The following is a 19,396-nucleotide window of genomic DNA, read 5'->3' as shown; positions in this document are numbered from 1 at the left end:
GAGAACTTTCTGATCTCTCTGATTGCAGATCGTCGCGGGAATATCAGTTTTCTTCATATGCATTTCTGTGATATCCTTTTGTCTGAAGACACATCCGGGACTTCGTGTCGAAATTCCGGCTATTATGAACCTTTCGAGCGGCGGTAGCAATGCCCTACTAGCGAATTTCACTAGCATAGGTGGAGGTTTCCTGCCAATTAACCCCCCGGGAGGAAGCAGTAGTAGCTACAACATTAGTAGTAGCAGTAGCAGTAGCAGTAGTAGTAGTAGTAGTAATAGTAGTAGCGGTAGTGGAACCGGTGCAAGTGACAGCAGTGGTAGTGATGTTGACAGTGATCAAAGTACACCTCGTCCTCCGCCCAGGATAACCAACATGGTGGGTTCGGCCAGCTTCGGCGGGGGTCTGCTGACTCAACGTTCCGGCCGGTTTATCTCGTCCGCCTACCGAATGCAGTCCGGCAAGGGACCCAAAATTCTCGACAATTGGCAGGAGACATACGGACAACCGCACGAGGCATTCTTCTACGTCGAACTGGTGTGCAATGTTTGGTTTATCATCGAGCTGATGGTTCGGCTTGTGGTAAGTGAACTGTAAACGTTTGACTCTAAACGACTGAATGATTCTATTGTGGGTGGGCGTTTGGGTAGTCAGCGAGGGGGCGATGGGAAACCTCCGGTGGTTTCTCGTTATCGGGATAATCTCGTAAATGTTTGGTTTCGGTTCCCAGTCCACGCCTGACCGGTGACGAGTGTGTCGTTAGATTTCAAACAAGGTAACAATTGTGATCGTTTTCAATTTAGGGTGGTTCTATTTTCTATTCAGATTTGATCATAATTAAAAATTATGCCGAAAATATAAATAGATAATCGATAGTAAACACACTGCACAGTTTACTGGTGACATTGCGTTCAATAGAATGAGAATTGTGAAGCCACCCTAACACAGACAGGTAGCGAATATATTACTAGTTTATGCAACATCAGTCGGCAACAGTTGGCTTGGTGAAGTCCATAGGTTATTGCTGCACAAGTTAATTTTCATTCGGCCATCGATGGTTTTACTCTGACAATGCACATATTGTCTGGACCGTGTTACATCCGTTCGTGATGGTCGGTGTCCGTTGCCAAAAAAAAAGGAAGCCGGAAAATTCATACTTGAACAAAACGAGCAGTGTGTGTTCAATAGAACAATTGATTTAATTTTCCAATTCGTTGGCTTCCCGATAATATCACTGGAAAAACTCCCAGCTACTTGCTCGAACCTCAATAAATTCCGCCTTCATTTTTAGTTTCTTCTAACCAATAACAATAGATAATTGATTTTTTTTAATGGAAGGGTAAGTTTTCACATCGATGAGCATTACTAATCAATTTCTCATTCCTGTTATACGTGTTGTTATCTGTTATATCTGTTCACGACCAAAACTACCTGTTTCAATGGCCAAACATTAAAATTGTATTTATTGAAAAGAAAAACCATTTAATGTTCCGTTCACTTGTATCGTTTTAGACCACGGGTGATATTTTTATTACTTCCACAAACAATTTCATTTTTTGCCATTCTAATACATCCGTATACATCACCGTGAAAACCGAGAGTGATACACCATTCGAACCAGTTCGTTGAAGTCTAAAATGTCAAATTTTAGTGCACTCATTTCTGAGCTGATTCCAAAGAACTTAGAATCAAAAGAAAGAACGAAACAAATGGACGGCATTAGGTGGCATTGGAAGTCGAATGTAAACTTTACATGCACTGATGAGTCTAAGACGAAACGTGATAGTAGATATAATTGTCATGAGCAATTTGCACAAATTGGTCACCCTTGAGGTACCAATTAGGGGTTTACTAAATGAATAAAATATTCTACTTTGCAGACCTTGTTAGTTGATGACTAACTAACGGCAACACCGGCTCACGGTTTCCGGTTCTGGGAGAACCGAAAACTCTTAAATAGAACTTAAATTCCGTTTATCGGAGACGGTTGAACCGATCTTCTCAAAATTTATTTTCGAATAAAAACTCCTATGAGCTCATAGATTGCCAAGAAATTTTAACTTACGGTTCCGCAATCACAAGGTATAGGAGGTTACCGTAATCAAAATGATGATGCAATGAACGTAAAAATCTCTGAAAAGGTGCAACAAACTTTTCCAATATACCGTCCACACGAATAGGCATTGGCTACACAACTCTCCAATTTTCGGTTACGGAAAAATCGCATATACCTCGACAAAAACAGAACACTTCTCAATTTTTCAAGGGAAAGTTTAACCAGTTAGAACAAACTTAGGTTAGAGTGAAAGAATATTTGTTCTCATGGGCTACAAAGAAATTATATTTAAACCAAACTTACACTTTCGGAATTATAGGATGAAAGTGATAAAATGTTCGAGCCTTCGTTCAGGATTACGGTGCAAAATCCTTAAAACTGATTCAATATACATATCTTTTTAGTTCGAGGTCACACAAACTTGCTTTATTAATTTCTTTTATTATCGATAATGAGAAAAGTTTCAATAGTTGAATAGATGGATCGAGAAAGATTTATTTTCATAAATACGATTGTTACAATGAAAAATATACACTAGCCTCTTTTCGCAGAAACACTAATGCTATACAAGTTTTCATAGCAATAATTGTGTATTCGGTTTTAGCGGTCTATTAAATAAGAACGGCTGATTTAAACTAGTCGACGTTTCGACCACTGGTTATGGTCTTTCAGGGAAATATCTTATCGTTCCTCGTCTGAAATCAAACGAGGAACGGTAAGCCGTTCTTAATTAATAGATCGCTAAAGCCGAATACGTTATCATTGTTAATTACCTGTACGGTCGATTTATCATACTTCATTAAAATTTCTACAATCTTATATTAATTCAAAACATCATCAAAACAGTTTTTTGTAGTATATTTTTCATCTAGTTGTAATTGAATAACATATAAAATTTATAGTAAGTATTATTTAACCTAATGAGCAATACAAATATACAGATTAAAGATCCCACACAAAGTTCCTGAATTTCATGACTTACGGCTCTGGAATTATAAGGTGATATGCACTAAAAGCATTAAAAAAATGTGGCTTAATTTTCTCGAAGGATACTGAACCGAATTTTACAAACTTAAATTCAAATGAAAGCTATTTTAGTCTCATACAATTTTTCTTAATTTTATCTGGATACCATTTTCGGATCCGGAATTACAGTGGGATGTTTAAATTTCTAGTTTGCAGATCATAATAGTCCATGACCAAATAAACCCATTTTATCTGAGTCCGTCTTCCGGTTCTAAAGTTTTAAAATTTCAAACCATAATAATAAATGATGATATCAAATACCGTAAAAAATCATCAGAGGCTCGAAACTGTTCCTATTTGTAGGTCATGTTGGTTCATGGTTAAATGAAACGATTTTGTTAATACTGAATCCATCACTTATTTCAAACCGTCATTTAAATCGAAGGTGCAGCAAATTTAGAAATTCTTTCAAATTAGGCTCAACACTGTATCAATTTGTAGTTCACCAAAAGCCATTTCCCCGAAAGCTATTTCGCCGAAAGCCGTTTCGCCGAAAGCCATTTCGCCAAAAGTGTTATTTCGAATGTCAATTCGTCGTATGTAATTTCGGGTCTATTCGTCGTATGTAATTTCGCCGAACGCCGTTTCACCGAAAGGGTCATTTCGACTAATTTTTCAATAGTCTTCATATCGTGATTGGAATTGATTTGAAATGAAGACAAATGGAAAATGTTTACTCCCGTTTTGTTGAACTACAATCGTACTTCTGAAATAATCCAGAAAGACTTGAATGATTTTTTTTCCATAAATACGTTTATTTCATAGGCAATAAGGAGTGTATCGATAAGTAGTTAGCAATATTCAAACAGTTATTACTCTAAAATGGCTTAATTTTTTGCAGCGTGTTTTGCGGTGACATGTTTGTTTACAAGTCAATAACAGCTGCGCAATCGATTGGTTTCATACGGTTTATCGTTTCAATGATGTGTCGAATTGATCCGGAATCGCGAAAGAAAATTCTGCACACTTGGTGCTCAGAAAGTGGTGTCACGTACAACGAAATTGCAAAACGGTTGAAAGTGCACCACACCAGTGTCAAAAATAGTATAAAATAAATAGCAGTTCAACACCAGCATCGGTATGATTCAAAGTTTGGAACTCCCTTAAAACGTACAAGAAACAGAAGGTGCCGAAAAAGTCCCTGGTACAGCAAGTTTAGGCCGAAACAAGAGCGCAAAAACTGTATGACCGGATTCTACAGAATAAAGACGGATGCATCCTGATCGATGATGAAACCTACGTCAAGGAAGACTCTTGAGCGCTGCCCGGACCGCAATATTATACGAAATCGGTGTACCAGGACCTGGACGACGCTGACACCACGGTGGCGGTGTTTGGGCAGAAGGTTTTGGTCTGGCAAGCAATTTGTACCTGTGGTTTGCGGTCGTCGATTTTCTCCACGAAGGGCACAATTAACGCCAAGGTGTACGAGGAAGAATGTTTGAAGAAGAGAATGCTGCCACTGTACGGAAAGCATTAGACTCCTCCTATCTTCTGGCCGGATTTGGCTTCAGCCCACTACGCCAACTCCTTTCTACAGTGGTTGTCAAAAAATAATGTACAATTCGTGGAAAAGGACATCAACCCACCGAACTGCCCGGATCTTCGGCCAATTGCAAGGCAATTGTCAAGCGGCACTTTCGGAAGGAAGGTACAGTGTCCCAAAACATGCAGGAATTAAAAAAGAACTGGACAGCTGCTGTCACAAAAGTAACTGTGCAGAATTTAATGAAGAATGTCTGCAAAGTGCGAGCGTTTCACAGAAACTAGGATTTTCTTCATAAAATGCATAAAAATGTAATTTTTCTACAATATAACGAAAACTGATGTCAAAATATGTTTTTTTTTTCGCTTTTTATTCAATAATTAATGTTGCTAACTACTTTTCGATACACTCCTTATACATAAGTTTTTCTTCGCCGTGGCATCCACAGTACATAGTACTTTAAACCTAATTCATTTCGAATAACATATTAGTATGTTGGTATTCATTAGTTCATCTAAACCCGGTTTTTATCAAGCGATTTATTATTATCTACAACATTAAATAAAATACATTTATTTTGTACATGATCTTATAACTATTTAAGTTTGTTTGTATCACTTCATCACTTTTATTCATATAATATAGCTATAATATAAAATTTAAATTTTAACTCCAATGGACTTAATGAAATGATAAAGAAGTTCCATGTAAGAAAGGTCACGACAAGCAAGAATATCGCGAAGAATGATTTTTTATTTTACTTTTATTCCATAATCTTCAGAATGAAATTCGCAAGAAAACTTGTTGTCTTTATTAGGGTATCTACCAGGCAATTGTTTACAATATTTCCAGATAACTGAATGTAAATGAGTCCTTTGAATAGACCGGACAAACGATTTTTCTAATGATGAACCGGTAGTTTTCTGATGACGCAAACGATATTACAATTTCGGCGCAATGACAATTTCGGCGAAATAGCCATTCCGACGAAATGACCCATTCGGCGAAATGACTTTCAGAGAAATGGCATTCGGTGGAATGTCTCGCTCCTGAATGAACCGATTGCATTAGGCAAAAGAAATTCTTCAAAATTGTTTGTCTAAACTTTTTTAATTTATATTATTTCCAAAAATCCAATTTTGTTATGGGATTTGAGAAATATCTATGAACCGGAACTCACAATCCTGGATTTTAAAACGACTTCAGCCATCGTTCTCCGACATCTACTCATCGATTCCGTACGAAAATCACTGTTGGAAAAATCATGATCAGAAGATTTTATTATCACTCGTGAAAAAATAATCTAAAGAGATTTTATTAAAAAAAAAACCCTTCTTAATCCACCTAGTGGTGTGATAATGCCTTTCTCTTCTTTCATAACAGTCTCATGAAAATATGTTTCATACTTTTATTAAATAATTTTGGATACTAATTTTGACACCAATTGATTCAGATTGATTCGAGTAGTTCACAAAAGCATGCTTCAGTGTTTATGTCACACAGTCAGCATCATTTTTCCAAACTAGTGCTTGACATTTGCGTTGCCTATTTGTATGAGAACAGTGATGCTAATCTAAAAAAAGCCTTCTTAGTCCACTTAGTGGAATTTTCATATATCTTGAAAAATCACCATAGGGGGGAGTACATGAAATTTTCGAAATCGAAAAAAAATTGTTGAATTGCATGAAAGGTTGAGATTTAGTGTCATCTCGAAAATAAATTTTTTTGAAAAAGTCGACTTTCTGGGACTTAGAAAATATATGAAAATTTTTCTAAGTCCCAGAAAGTTGATTTTTTCAAAAAATATTTTTTTTGAGATGACACTAAATTTCGATGTTTCGATGCAGTTTTAAGAGTTTCGGCATCAAAAAAAAATTTCGATTTTGGAAATTTCATGTACTCCCCCCAATGGTGCTTTTTCAAGATCGAAAATTGTCAAACCTTTACCACCGGGCAGCACCCCTTACGCATGTTCGATTTAGCTCAAATTTTGCATGAAGGCTTTTTTAGAGGTGCTTGAACTTTTGAGCACTAGAGCTTAACGAAAATAGAGGTGATCCCAAAACTTTTTTCACCCTTATATACATAAGAGCGGTAAAAATCAACGTGTTTTATCGGTTACGTCACATATACCATAATATATCTGGTACCAAAAGTCACAACCATTTGATCTTCGAACTTGATCAATGGTCCGACAGTAGCTTTCAAACGAGTTAAAGTTTGTTAACCCTTATGCACTCGAATGGGTACCCGGGTACCTTTTCGAATTTCAAAATAAGAAATTTCTGAGTTAGGTTTAAACTAAGATTCTGCAATTCGGTCAATTCCATGAACTAGTTGGACCATAACTTCTCATGCTTTGACTTTTCATTTTACAGTAAGGGGGGTCGAATGGGGGGGCTCAAATTTTTTTTATTACGTAAACACCCGAATGGGTACCCGGGTACCCACAAATAAAAATGCTTGTAACTAAGGCAAATTCCATCCGATTTGAATTTTTTCAGTACGGGTAAATTCAGAAATTTATCCACTTTTCGATGGCCGTGTATATTGCTGTAGTAGGTTCTTCTGGTTCCCGTTAATCCGGATTTCCGTAAAATGTTCCGACACTTGTGTTTTCCACCATAAATGTCATTTACTAATTTGAAACTTTTCCAAACCAGCTATTTGAGAAAGGCCGTACCAAAATGAACCTTTTGTAGAAAAATGACGTCATCTAAAGGGTAGTTGGCCTATTCTGGACTTACTCTCATAGAACGAAAAAATGGAAATATAAATGAGAACGAAACTGTTTGGGAAGTAACTTCGTGATGTTTCGAAATGTTTGTTGCCAGAATTAAAAATTGTATTGCGTGCTCCTCGCAATAGGCCTGAAGTACATAATAATTTTCAAACTGAAGATAAGAAAGTGAAGTATATAAGGGAACATACATAAAGTACGTCACGCGTTTAGGGGGGAGAGGTTTCAAAAATACGTGACAATACATGGTGAAAAGATTGAGAAATGCTCGACAAAGGGGGAAAGGAGTGGTAGAAAAATTCAAAATTTTATGTTACGTACATAACGGATGCCCCCTGAAATATATAAACATAACAACTCAGCATAGCACTTGATTTCATATAGCAATTCTTAGATAAGATTACAAAAATACGTGAAATCCGTGTATAAATGCCTCGATGTCGGAACTCATTTAGGATATCCGGGTTCCTGGGAACCAGGAGCACCATGTCCATCTTTATGGGTACCAATCCCAAAGAGCTTAAGTTCCTGAATCCAACAGTGCTAAAATTACTTCAATCGGTTGAAAAATGCTCAACTTACAGCGATTTAAAAAAATGGGTACCCGGGTACCCATTCGGGTGGTTAAAGGTGTTTTTTTTTTCGAGTGCACAACGGTTAAAATCGGTTCAGCCATCTCAGAGAGAATTGAGCGCGTTCAAATATCTTCGAAAAGTGCACACACACACACACATACATACACACACATACACACACACACACAGACATTTTCCGATCTCGTCGAACTGAGTCGAATGGTATATAACACTATAGGTCTCCGAGGCTCCGTTCAAAAGTCGGTTTTTCCAGCAATTCTAATACCTTTCTATAGAGAAAGGCAAAACTCAGTCACTGAAAAAAATCACTTCCGAGATTTTCATTCATGAAACAACACAAAACTCTGAGTCTCGAAATTCACAAGTGATTTTTTGTGTCAGCGAAACTGGATGACGAATTTTCACCCACGTAAATGTCGCTTAAGACACCGATGATATTTCGAAATTATTCAAATGACTTCAGTTCGACCCCGTAGTGATTCATGCAAGATTTTATTAATATATATGATGTTTGTAACGGTTGGTTTATTATTATATTTTCAGCAATGAAAAAATCTCTACTGAATAAATTTTCAAATTAGAAAATAACTACTGCGACATTTTCGAGGCTGTTTTAATTCCAGCTGGTTGATTACACTACACTATTTAGATTAAATCCAATTTAAAATGCTATTCAGTACTAATTTGGTGCATAGAAGTAACAGGAGTGCACGTCTCGAGCACACAGCAGGCGCAACGTTGCACAGTGGTTCAAAGGCCCAATTGCACGCCCTTAATTGATAACATATTAAAAACGTGGTTTTCGAGGAACATTATCTTCAGTAAAGTTGCTCAAAATGATAGGTGTTATTTTTTGGAAAATTTTATGTATGTGATTAATCCCCCTGAAAGTGAGATAAAAATATTATTCTAGCTCAAAGCCAACATAGCGCCTAAGTAACTTCGACAAAGTTGTGCGAAAAGTCATTTGAAACAAATTTTCAGGAGGTACTATTCCCATAAAATGAGTGTAATTCATGATATAATGTGATTTCAGAAAAGAGTTTTTAAGGAAAACTCATAAAGGGTGATTTTTTAAGAGCTTGAGAACTTTTTTAAACAATAAAACGCATAAAATTTGCAAAATCTCATCGGTTCTTTATTTTAAACGTTAGATTGGTACATGACATTTACTTTTTGAAGATAATTTCATTTAAATGTTGACCGCGGCTGCGTCTTAGGTGGTCCATTCGGAAAATCCGCTTTTTTATCGACAAATTTTGTTCAGCGATGAGGCTCATTTCTGGTTGAATGGCTACGTAAATAAGCAAAATTGCCGCATTTGGAGTGAAGAGCAACCAGAAGCCGTTCAAGAACTGCCCATGCATCCCGAAAAATGCACTGTTTGGTGTGGTTTGTACGCTGGTGGAATCATTGGACCGTATTTTTTCAAAGATGCTGTTGGACGCAACGTTACAGTGAATGGCGATCGCTATCGTTCGATGCTAACAAACTTTTTGTTGCCAAAAATGGAAGAACTGAACATGGTAGACATGTGGTTTCAACAAGATGGCGCTACATGCCACACAGCTCGCGATTCTATGGCCATTTTGAGGGAAAACTTCGGAGAACAATTCATCTCAAGAAATGGACCGGTAAGTTGGCCACCAAGATCATGCGATTTGACGCCTTTAGACTATTTTTTGTGGGGCTACGTCAAGTCTAAAGTCTACAGAAATAAGCCAGTAACTATTCCAGCTTTGGAAGACAACATTTCCGAAGAAATTCGGGCTATTCCGGCCGAAATGCTCGAAAAAGTTGCCCAAAATTGGACTTTCCGAATGGACCACCTAAGACGCAGCCGCGGTCAACATTTAAATGAAATTATCTTCAAAAAGTAAATGTCATGTACCAATCTAACGTTTAAAATAAAGAACCGATGAGATTTTGCAAATTTTATGCGTTTTATTGTTTAAAAAAGTTCTCAAGCTCTTAAAAAATCACCCTTTATAACAGATCGGCTGAAAAGTTCGTATCGTTTCTATGAGAGGGCGCCACTAGAATTAAATCCATACCATTTTCAGTTAGTACCAACCTTTAAAAGATACGTGTATAAATTTGACAGCTGTCTGATTATTAGTTTGTGAGATATTGCATTTTGAGGATTTCGTGTGTTGATGAAACACTACTTTTTGATGAAAAAAAGTGCCGCCGATACCAAAAAAATGGCTTGATGAGTGTTATCCAGACTCTGCACCGGACGAAGCAACAATTCGTAAGTGGTTTGCAAAATTTTGTACTGGTCATATGAGCACCGAAGACGATGAACGCAGTGGACGTCCAAAAGAGACTGTTACCGATGAAAACGTGAAAATCCACATAATGATTTTCAATGACCGTAAAGTGCAGATAGCTGACACCCTGAAGATATCAAAGGAACGTGTTTGACATATTATTCACGAATATTTGCATATGAGAAAGCTTTGTGCAAAATGGGTGCCGCGTGAGCTCACAATCGATCAAAAACAACAACGAATTGCTGATTCTGAGCAGTGTTTGGAGCTGTTGAATTGCTCCCTCATCCACCATATTCTCCAGATTTGGCCCCCAGTGACTTTTTCCTGTTCTCAGACCTCAAAAGAATGCTCGCTGGTAAAAAATTTAGAAGCAATGAAGAGGTAATCGCTGAAACTGAGGCCTATTTTGAGGCAAAGGACAAATCGTACTACAAAAATGGTATCGAAAAGTTGGAAGATCGCTATAATCGCTGTATCGCCTCTGATGGCAATTATGTTGAATAATAAAAACGAATTTTGGCAAAAAAATGTGTGTTTCTATTAAACGATACGAAATTTTCAGTCGAACTGTTATTTTCAATTTTTCATACGATTTTTTTTTTTTTATTTAAAAGATGTTTTTTATTCAGGCCTATTTGCGTACAAGCTTTACGTGGCCGAATTAGCCGATTTTTTAAATAAACAATGTTTTGAAGTGGATCTCGTTGTCACTCTTTTTCTAGGAGGAGAAGAGCTTCCATTTCCCTCCTGCGAGGGTTGAGGGGCACTTTGTTCGTGGCTCGTCTCGTCCTCCATTGCCGCATCGGTGGTTTTGTTGTTGATTTCCGTCTTCTTTTCGTTTTCCTTGTTGTTCGCAGTCTTGAGCTCGTTGCTAGTTGCTGTAGGAGCGCCTTGTTGTACATTGGTTGCAGTTGTTGGTTGGTTTGATGGAGAAACAGGAGTACTACGCTCACTAGTTTTCGTTGTTGAACGGTTGACCTTGTCTTTGGTTGAAGATGTTCTTTTCGCAGTTTCAGTGCAAGGTTTACCGTAGTGTGCAGGTTGTTCACAAAACTGACATGTAACCAGCTGATTTTCATAGGTAATCAGCGTTTTACACGGATGTGTCCCACCTTGACCACAAATGATGTATGATGGAATTGCCTTACGTAGTTGCATACGTACCACTCGCACGCCATTCCGGATGCCGGGGAAAAAATTCCGCCATACTTCTCTTTCGATGGAAAGAACTTCACCGTATTGCGACATAATTTCCCGAACGCACTGATCGCTGGACTGCGGGGGAAGGTCATGCACGCGTACTTGTATGGCGTTGTCCACCATGTGCACAGGAATTTTGTATTTAATGTTGTCACACTCAACGCTGTGCACCTCGTTGTTAACCGAAGCGAATGCAATTGCATCGCTTTCACGTTTAAACATAATGTACACACAGTTAGACGCCTTGTTGAATTGAATCTCAGTTACATTATTAGCGTCTAGATGCATTCGTTCTTTAAGTAAGATTTCAATTTCATTTGCTGCTGGTCTAACTTTGCAACGCTTGAAATCTATACAAATTGAATTTGGCCTTGTTGGCCAAGTTTCAGGCTTTGTTAAATCGTATTTGACCATTCCGTACACTCTATTGTTCACTGCACTGTATTGTCTTTGTTTCTTTTGCTTCGACCGCAAACGATTTTCGACTTTGTTGGCTGAGATGCGAGCACGAACTGAGTTCATACGATTCTTTCATACGATCCATCACATCATCACCTAATTCGGAAGGTTCGAAGTGATACCCGAGAAAAAAAATTTGTGTTACGAGTTTCGATTAAAATACATTCTGCAAGTTACGGATAGAACGACCATGATCAATTCTCGTGAGAGAATAATTATTTTGATCTTAAAATCATGAACAATTATAATGATTTTACGAGAAGATGAAACATTTGGTTTCATAATATTCTTAATAATGACAACGATAACAAATTTCCTCCCATGTAGAAATTCTGTGTTATGTGTTGTTTATACTATCCTGAAAGATTGCTAGTAAAATTTATTCGAGTTTCGGGCTCTTCTTTATTTTTCGTTGAAATATGACGAAAAAGCCAACCCGCGAGAGAAAATACGGCTATGAATAAAAACTACATCCGGGATGATGAAGAAAGGTTTGCCATTCCCAGCGGAATTTATTCTCTGATGATTAAGGGCCTTCCGAATAAATTCCAATTCATATTTTTAATGTTTTCCTTCCACCTCAAAATTGCTGTCCTCTTCCAGGCACATAAATTACCATGGAAATGCCGGTTCAGACCTGTCTAGCAAATATTCATGAACGCGCTCGATTTTAACCCAACGATAAGCATTCGAAGCTCACAAATAAAAATATTCCACCAGGAGCCCTTTGTCCTTTCCTTTTTCCTAAGCACCAGAATCTAGTTCTCTAATACAGACACAATTCCAAAATGTGAACGTCCTGCTGTTTTCCTTACCATTCTCCAAACCCTAAGCCACTTTTGGTCTCGAAAGACAAATTACTCTGTGTTGTTTGAAGCGGAACCGCAAAGTCCAACGTTGCAGTTTTCGTGAGATGTAATTCTGGAGCATTGTCGAGAGACGCGTTCGAAGCAAATTCCTTTATAGTTTAGGTCCTAAAGCATGGATAGTTCACCACCGTTGGTGTTTGTGCGTTGAAAGTCGTCCGGTAGTGTAATGGAACCGGATTCATGGTAATGCGGGATTTAACCCACTTGAAAACTTAATCCTGGCAAGTAGAGATTTTTATTACGCTAGCCACGTGATTCCGGATTCCAGCAGGCAAAATGACATCACGTTCCGTTGGAGGGATACTAAAATTTTCAATTGACTATCGCACGTACTTGTCTGGTTTTGTAAGCTCCGGAAAGTCAGTAAATCGGTCATATTTTCCGGTAATTTATTTGGTGAAACAACTTTTGTGTGCTCCAGAGTGGTGATCCAGAAGTTCGGTCTCATGATTAATTTTGGGGATTTGAGGATTTTTATTACAGAATAATTTCCATGGCAAGGGTTATGATAGAAAATTCGTGGCACGAAATAGACTAACTTGATAAGTTTGTTATATTGTTTGTTTTGTTGTTCCAGACAAACATTTAAGTTATAAGCTTAGCTTTACTAGGTTGAGTATTATTAACATATTGCAGAAACAATTAAAGGTTTAAATATTGGATCTAGATCCTTTGACATTTATTAGCCTAAATATCGTTTTCGATGAATAGATAAAAGACTCTAGCAACTTTCAACGGAAAGTTAGGTACGAAAGGTTAAAATACCTATCATCCAATATCTTCTCCCCCTAAATTTCAGTTTTATTCGCAATCTCGGTCGCAGTCCTGACAGATTGATAGACAGAATACGCTTCCTGGCCTCTTTTTCAGGTAACACCGAACATATTCCAGTTCATCAAATCTCCGGTGAACATCATCGACCTGGCGGCCACCCTCAGCTTCTATACCGACGTGTGCCAGCGGATGGGCGAACATACGGGACTGTTGGAGGCATTTTCCATTGTTCGAATATTGAGGCTATTCAAGCTGACGCGACACTCGCCGGGTCTCCGGATTCTGATACACACATTCAAAGCCTCGGCTAGGGAATTGACGCTGCTGGTGTTTTTTCTGGTGCTCGGAATTGTCGTGTTCGCCAGCTTGGTTTATTACGCCGAAAAGTTGCAGGTGAGTACACGTGTAACCAAATTGCATACACACACACATATTTCGTCGGTTACGGAGGCAAAAGTAAAATCACACATCCCAGCAGAACATTAATCATTTGGGAAATGGCCATACCTAGCATGCGGCAAGATCAATCAATCACGATTACATGGGTATTTGTACCGGTTGAGCGTAAGATTTAGGTCAAAACTTAGAGACGCAGATAGAATATTTCGACTTTTCTTCGTATGTTCATCTGGTGAAGATTTAGAGAATTCATTTTTAATCTACCAAACCAAATAAAATTGTTGCTTTCGTGAAAGTTCTTTAATAATAATTCGTGATATTCTTTATGATTTTCATACTCTTAGAAAAATTCAGTAGAAGTTCTATGTAAATTATCTTGTCTGCACTAAACGTTAATGTTCAAAACGCAAGTCAGACCGAAAAAATCAAAAACAAAGACAAACACAATATTTCACAGTGGCAAGGCATCGAATCTCTTTAGTGTTAGCTTCAAATCCTGCATCTAGAGCTAAGTTTATTTTTCAAATGTCATTGCTTTGCTTTTTTATTTAGCTTTCATGAAACTTGATAACACAATTCGCATATACTATTAGAAAGAAACTACACTAAATTATACTTAATTGCTATTTTAAAGCTCCTCATGAAATAAACATATTTCATATTGGTTCAATCATATCTGGCAAAATTAAAAAAAACAGATTATGTCTCTGTTATAAGTAATTCTTTATGTTCGTTGCATAGTAATTTTCTAGGGTGAGGAAGACGATTTTAATTATGGAACCAGTGAACTTCTTTGCCAATCATTCGGGTTTCTAAAATTAGTTCTAATACAGACGATGTATTTGCAATTTTATAGAAAAACCGTCAAATGTATCGGCTCATATTTTTGGGGGCAAAACAACCCGAATTGTGTGAGGCAAAATGCTCAAGAATTCACTCACAAAAATTATCTATAAGTTATCAATTTAATGAATAATAGTGAACAAACTTCCACCTGGCAAATATTTCGTCAACGAAAAGTTTAAATCTTTCTTTAAATAAGAAGAAGAAGTTTTATAAGGGTGAATATTGCCCCGTGGTTGTCATGAGCTTTAATCCGTTGTTTTGTTAGAGGTTTACCCGTTGCTTAAGATCATCCTGCCTCTATGTTCAGATAATCGTCACTTCACGTAATTTAAAATGTATATTTTTCATGTTTTCCATGATCGGGCGTCATGCCCCGCATATATTTCAATAGACAATTTTTAAGGGTTTTGGAAAATAATATATTTCATGTATTTTTCAATGTATTCAGCAAGTATTTGTACGTAATTTTGAGAAATAATGATTACGGAAGATAGTCATGCATGAAACTCTTCCGTATTACACCCAAACCTCCATTTACGTTACTTATATATGTGTATATGTATTGATATACGTACGCATGTGTGCAAATATTTGTATTTCCTAATACATATAAATATTGGTGAAGTAAAAGCGATCATTTATATGTATAAATATATACACATATACGCAAACGAGTGAGTGTGTAAGCATACATACATACATATATAAGGTTCGTAAATGGAGGTTTGGGTGTATTCTCTATAGTTAAGATATAGCTACATTTGCGTTTTACCCCATCTACCCCTAATAATCACATTTTATTTTCAATTTTACTCAAATATGTGCAATAGTACAGAATACGAGTAGTAATATTTGGATTAATTCAATCGGTGTGAAAAGCAGAATGAGCAACTATTCTTATGACTGATAATAAAGATGCCAATGAGTAGTTCGGTTCGTAGACAAACGAACATTGAAACAATTAAAATTTAATCCAAACATTTTACTATAAATCAATTGGGTCATAAATGTAATGAATGGCATTATCTTCAGCCTATGTATGGGCGTATAATGGAAAAAATAATAAGATGATTGAAAACATCTGAAATGATTCTCGAACAGAAGAGTTTTGTGAAATGAACTTTCATAAAAAATTATTTTGACATTATCGTTGAGCATAGGGTGGTTCAGCACAAAAAATGGAACTTTTTTTACTATGACCAAAGTGATGCTCTGTTGATTAGTGACAAAATAGCCCTTTAAATCTTACAATCTTATAAATCTGTTGAGCTGATGAAGAAATATAAACAACATTTCAAAATATGTATCCGTATTGGGACGTCTAATATACGGGCCATTCTACCAATTGCTGACACATTTTTGTACCCGTGCATCTTCGAATTCGATGAAACCTCAGAATATCTTTTTGTTTTTTTTTGTTTTTTTGTCTTTCTCTGTAGAAAGGTATTAGAATTGCTGGAAAACCCGACTTTCTAACGAAGCCTCGGAGGCCCATAGTGTTATATACCATTCGACTCAGTTCGACGAGATCGGAAAATATCTGTGTGTGTGAAAGAGAGAAGAGATTTGTACCGCTCAATTTTCTCAGATATGGCTTAGCCAATTAAACAAACTAAGGTTCTTTTGAAAGCTACTATTGGGCCATCAATTTAGTTCAAAGATCAAATGGCTGTGACTTCTGGTTCCGGAGATATGATTGTATAAGTGACGTAACCGACAAAACGCGTTGATTTTTTACCGCGCAAGTTTCTCGGAAATGGCTCAACCGATTTTAACAAGCTTAGACTCGTTTGAAAGCTACTATTGGGCCATTAATCAAGTTCGAATGTCAAATGGCTGTGACATTTGGTTCCGGAGATATAATGGTATAAGTGACGTAACCGACCACACTCGTTGTTTTTTATCGCTCTAATGTATATAAGGGTGTCAATATTTTGGGATCACCTCTAATTTCGTTGAACGCTACTGTTCAAAAGTTTAAGCTCGGAAAAAGTCCCCATGCAAAATTTGAACTAAATCGGACATAGGTAAGGGGTGCTAGCCGGTGGTTGAGATTTGAAAATTATCGATCTTGAAAAATTACCATAGAGTACATGAGATTTCCGAAATTGAAAATTTTGATGTCAAACGTCTTAGAATTCCATGAAATGTCGAGATTTAGTGTCACATAAAAAAAAATTTTTTAAAACGACTTTTTTGGATTTAGAAAATTTTGAAATTTTTTTCTCAGTTTCAGAAAGTCGATCTTTCGAAAAAAAATTTTTCCAAGATAACACTAAATCTCGACGTTTCATGCAATTCTAAGACTTTTGGCATAAAAAAATTTCGATTTCGGAAATTTCATGTAATAATAATAATAATAAGGTTATAGTCCGATTATGGATTTTAGGTTGGTTACTTCTGCGCGACTTGGTACGAAAACTAATGCATATTTTTCCATTGGGCCATTCACAAAATGGGAACGGCAGCTGAAGAGCTGAAGGGTTAATTTACACCACGGTAGATATAACTTGGGTAAAAATTAGTTGTAATGAATGTTTTTGTTTAATTTTCAAAAAATGTTCAGTTTAGCCCCAGTCTTCCCTATATTATGAAAATTATTTTCTTTAGAAATTTAAGCACCTGTTCTAAATTATTTAATTTCAACTCATCTTCATTCACTAATCAACAGTGCACGACATAGGTGATAATAAAAATTATTGCATTTTGTCATATTGAGCGCCACTCTACGCTTACTGAAAATATCCAAAATATTAAAATTCAAAATGCTATTGACTAACTTACCTACATATGTCATATTGCATCGCATTAGTAATAATAAAAAATGTTACATTTATGTAAATTTAAACTGCTCTTGTATCTGCCATTTATCAAATTTAAACTTGTTGCACTAATCAACAGAGCATCACATTGAAAATATTCTAAAAGGGTACAATTCCTCATGCTCTATTAAAAATGTTCAAATTGAACAAATTCAAAGTATTATAGATTCACTCATCGACAAAAAAAATCACTTCAGTAACAGTCAACTATTGTATATTTTTTCATGTTGAGCCACCACACGCTTACTGCAAATGTTCAAAGTTAACCAATTCAAACTGCTATTGATTCATAATCAGGAGAACAGCGATTCGATAGCAAGCGAAAAAAATATTATGTGTCATATTGACCATCCTACGTGAGAAAATATCGCAATCATTGTTTCTCAGTTGCAATTCAGTTGCGAATATATTCAGCAGAGGTTTTTTTTATTGGTGAGAGTATATTAATTCTTAAGTAGCAAATGTAACTTATTGAAATTCCAAGAGGTTCTACAATTGTTTTAGAATTTTTTTTTGTGTTAGATATGTTCAAAAAGAATTTTAAATAAAAATCGGTTGTGCAACTTATAGCTGTTAAGTTTCACGATAATACCGAAAAAATCACTATAGAACAATTTTAAGTATATCTAGAACAATTGTGCAGCAAATCACCAACTTGCCCATGTTGCACTAGTAGTTATAGAAGCTCTGCCAAAATTTTCATGTAAAAACGAAGTAACTAAAACAATTGTTCAACTTATCAAAAAATTTCCAAATGGCTGTCATAATTGGCATTGGGTACAATATGTGCCGAAATGGCTCTATATTTCGAGTGAAGAAAAACATTAGTGAATTTATGCTCTCCGCAAGGTAAAAAATGATAAGCCGAATTGAAAACCTCACACTGAAAACTATTTTGCTGCCGAGTCCGCATAGTCTCGGCTGCCTCATGAAATTTTAGGCAAGTGTGTGAAGTTTTCTTCATTTTAAGAAAAACAATTCGAAACTTACAAATAAGTTGTACCAGATTTATCCGCTTGAAATGAAGGCAAAACTTGCCGACATGAGAATATAATCATAAAAGTTTCAGAAATACAGCATTACATACGAAATGAAAACAAAAATCAAATCAGATAATTTGTATTCGGTTTTCATCTCACGAAAAAATGAACAGAACTGACTCACTTTTCAAAGATATTGAACGAAAAGTTAAGTTTATCATAGTTACTAAATAATACCAACAGTGCGTATCACAAATGTCGGGTTCACTAAGATGAATGACTAAACTGCATTGTTGTTTAAGTCAACTAGTTTGATAAAAATAAAAACAACTATTTTGATAAAAATATAAACAAAAATTTCTCTTTTCAATATTTACATGTTTATATTTCCAATTATTTAGGTAAAATAAATCATTACGTTGGGTGGACCATTTTCTTTTCAACACACTGTTACCCTCGATGCCACAATGAAAAATATTGAAGAAGAATTCATCTCAAGATTTTTCATAATAATGGAATCATCAATATGATTAAAATCGTCTGAAAAGGTGTATGAATGTTTGATAGCTTTCTTATACATATTTCAAACACTATCTCGATCATATTCATTGAAAAGAATAGATTGTTATTTTCATAGAAATTGATGTTCAATCATCAAAACACGTACATTCAAAGGCGCTTGAAAATTTCAGGCGTACAAAGACATGTTCCACCATAAAAATGCAGCTCGTTGTTGATTTTCTATTTACTAAAACATAAAAGATCAATTCTACAATATGTAGTATTACCATTTATTTATGTGCAGAATATTTTTAAAGTTCCATTTCTGTGTTACGAGCAGTTGTATAGAAAATCAAATGTGAAACTTA

General features: G+C 36.1%; 1 protein-coding gene across 11 annotated transcripts in view; it reads left to right on the top strand.

The window, feature by feature from the left end:
- Positions 1-19,396, top strand: part of LOC131431424 (potassium voltage-gated channel protein Shaw-like) — a 217,387-nt gene that overhangs the window by 146,234 nt on the left and 51,757 nt on the right. For all 11 annotated transcript variants that reach the window (XM_058597135.1, XM_058597134.1, XM_058597124.1 and 8 more), the window contains 2 exons: positions 29-580; positions 13,577-13,873. In XM_058597135.1, coding sequence (XP_058453118.1) covers positions 29-580; positions 13,577-13,873 — 849 coding nt within the window. The remainder of the gene's footprint in view (positions 1-28; positions 581-13,576; positions 13,874-19,396) is intronic.

The sequence above is a fragment of the Malaya genurostris genome, chromosome 2 (assembly GCF_030247185.1).
Source record: "Malaya genurostris strain Urasoe2022 chromosome 2, Malgen_1.1, whole genome shotgun sequence".
Classification (NCBI taxonomy): Eukaryota; Metazoa; Arthropoda; class Insecta; order Diptera; family Culicidae; genus Malaya; species Malaya genurostris.
The sequence above is the reverse complement of the archived record's forward strand: the minus strand, read 5'-3'. Positions and strand labels throughout refer to the sequence as shown.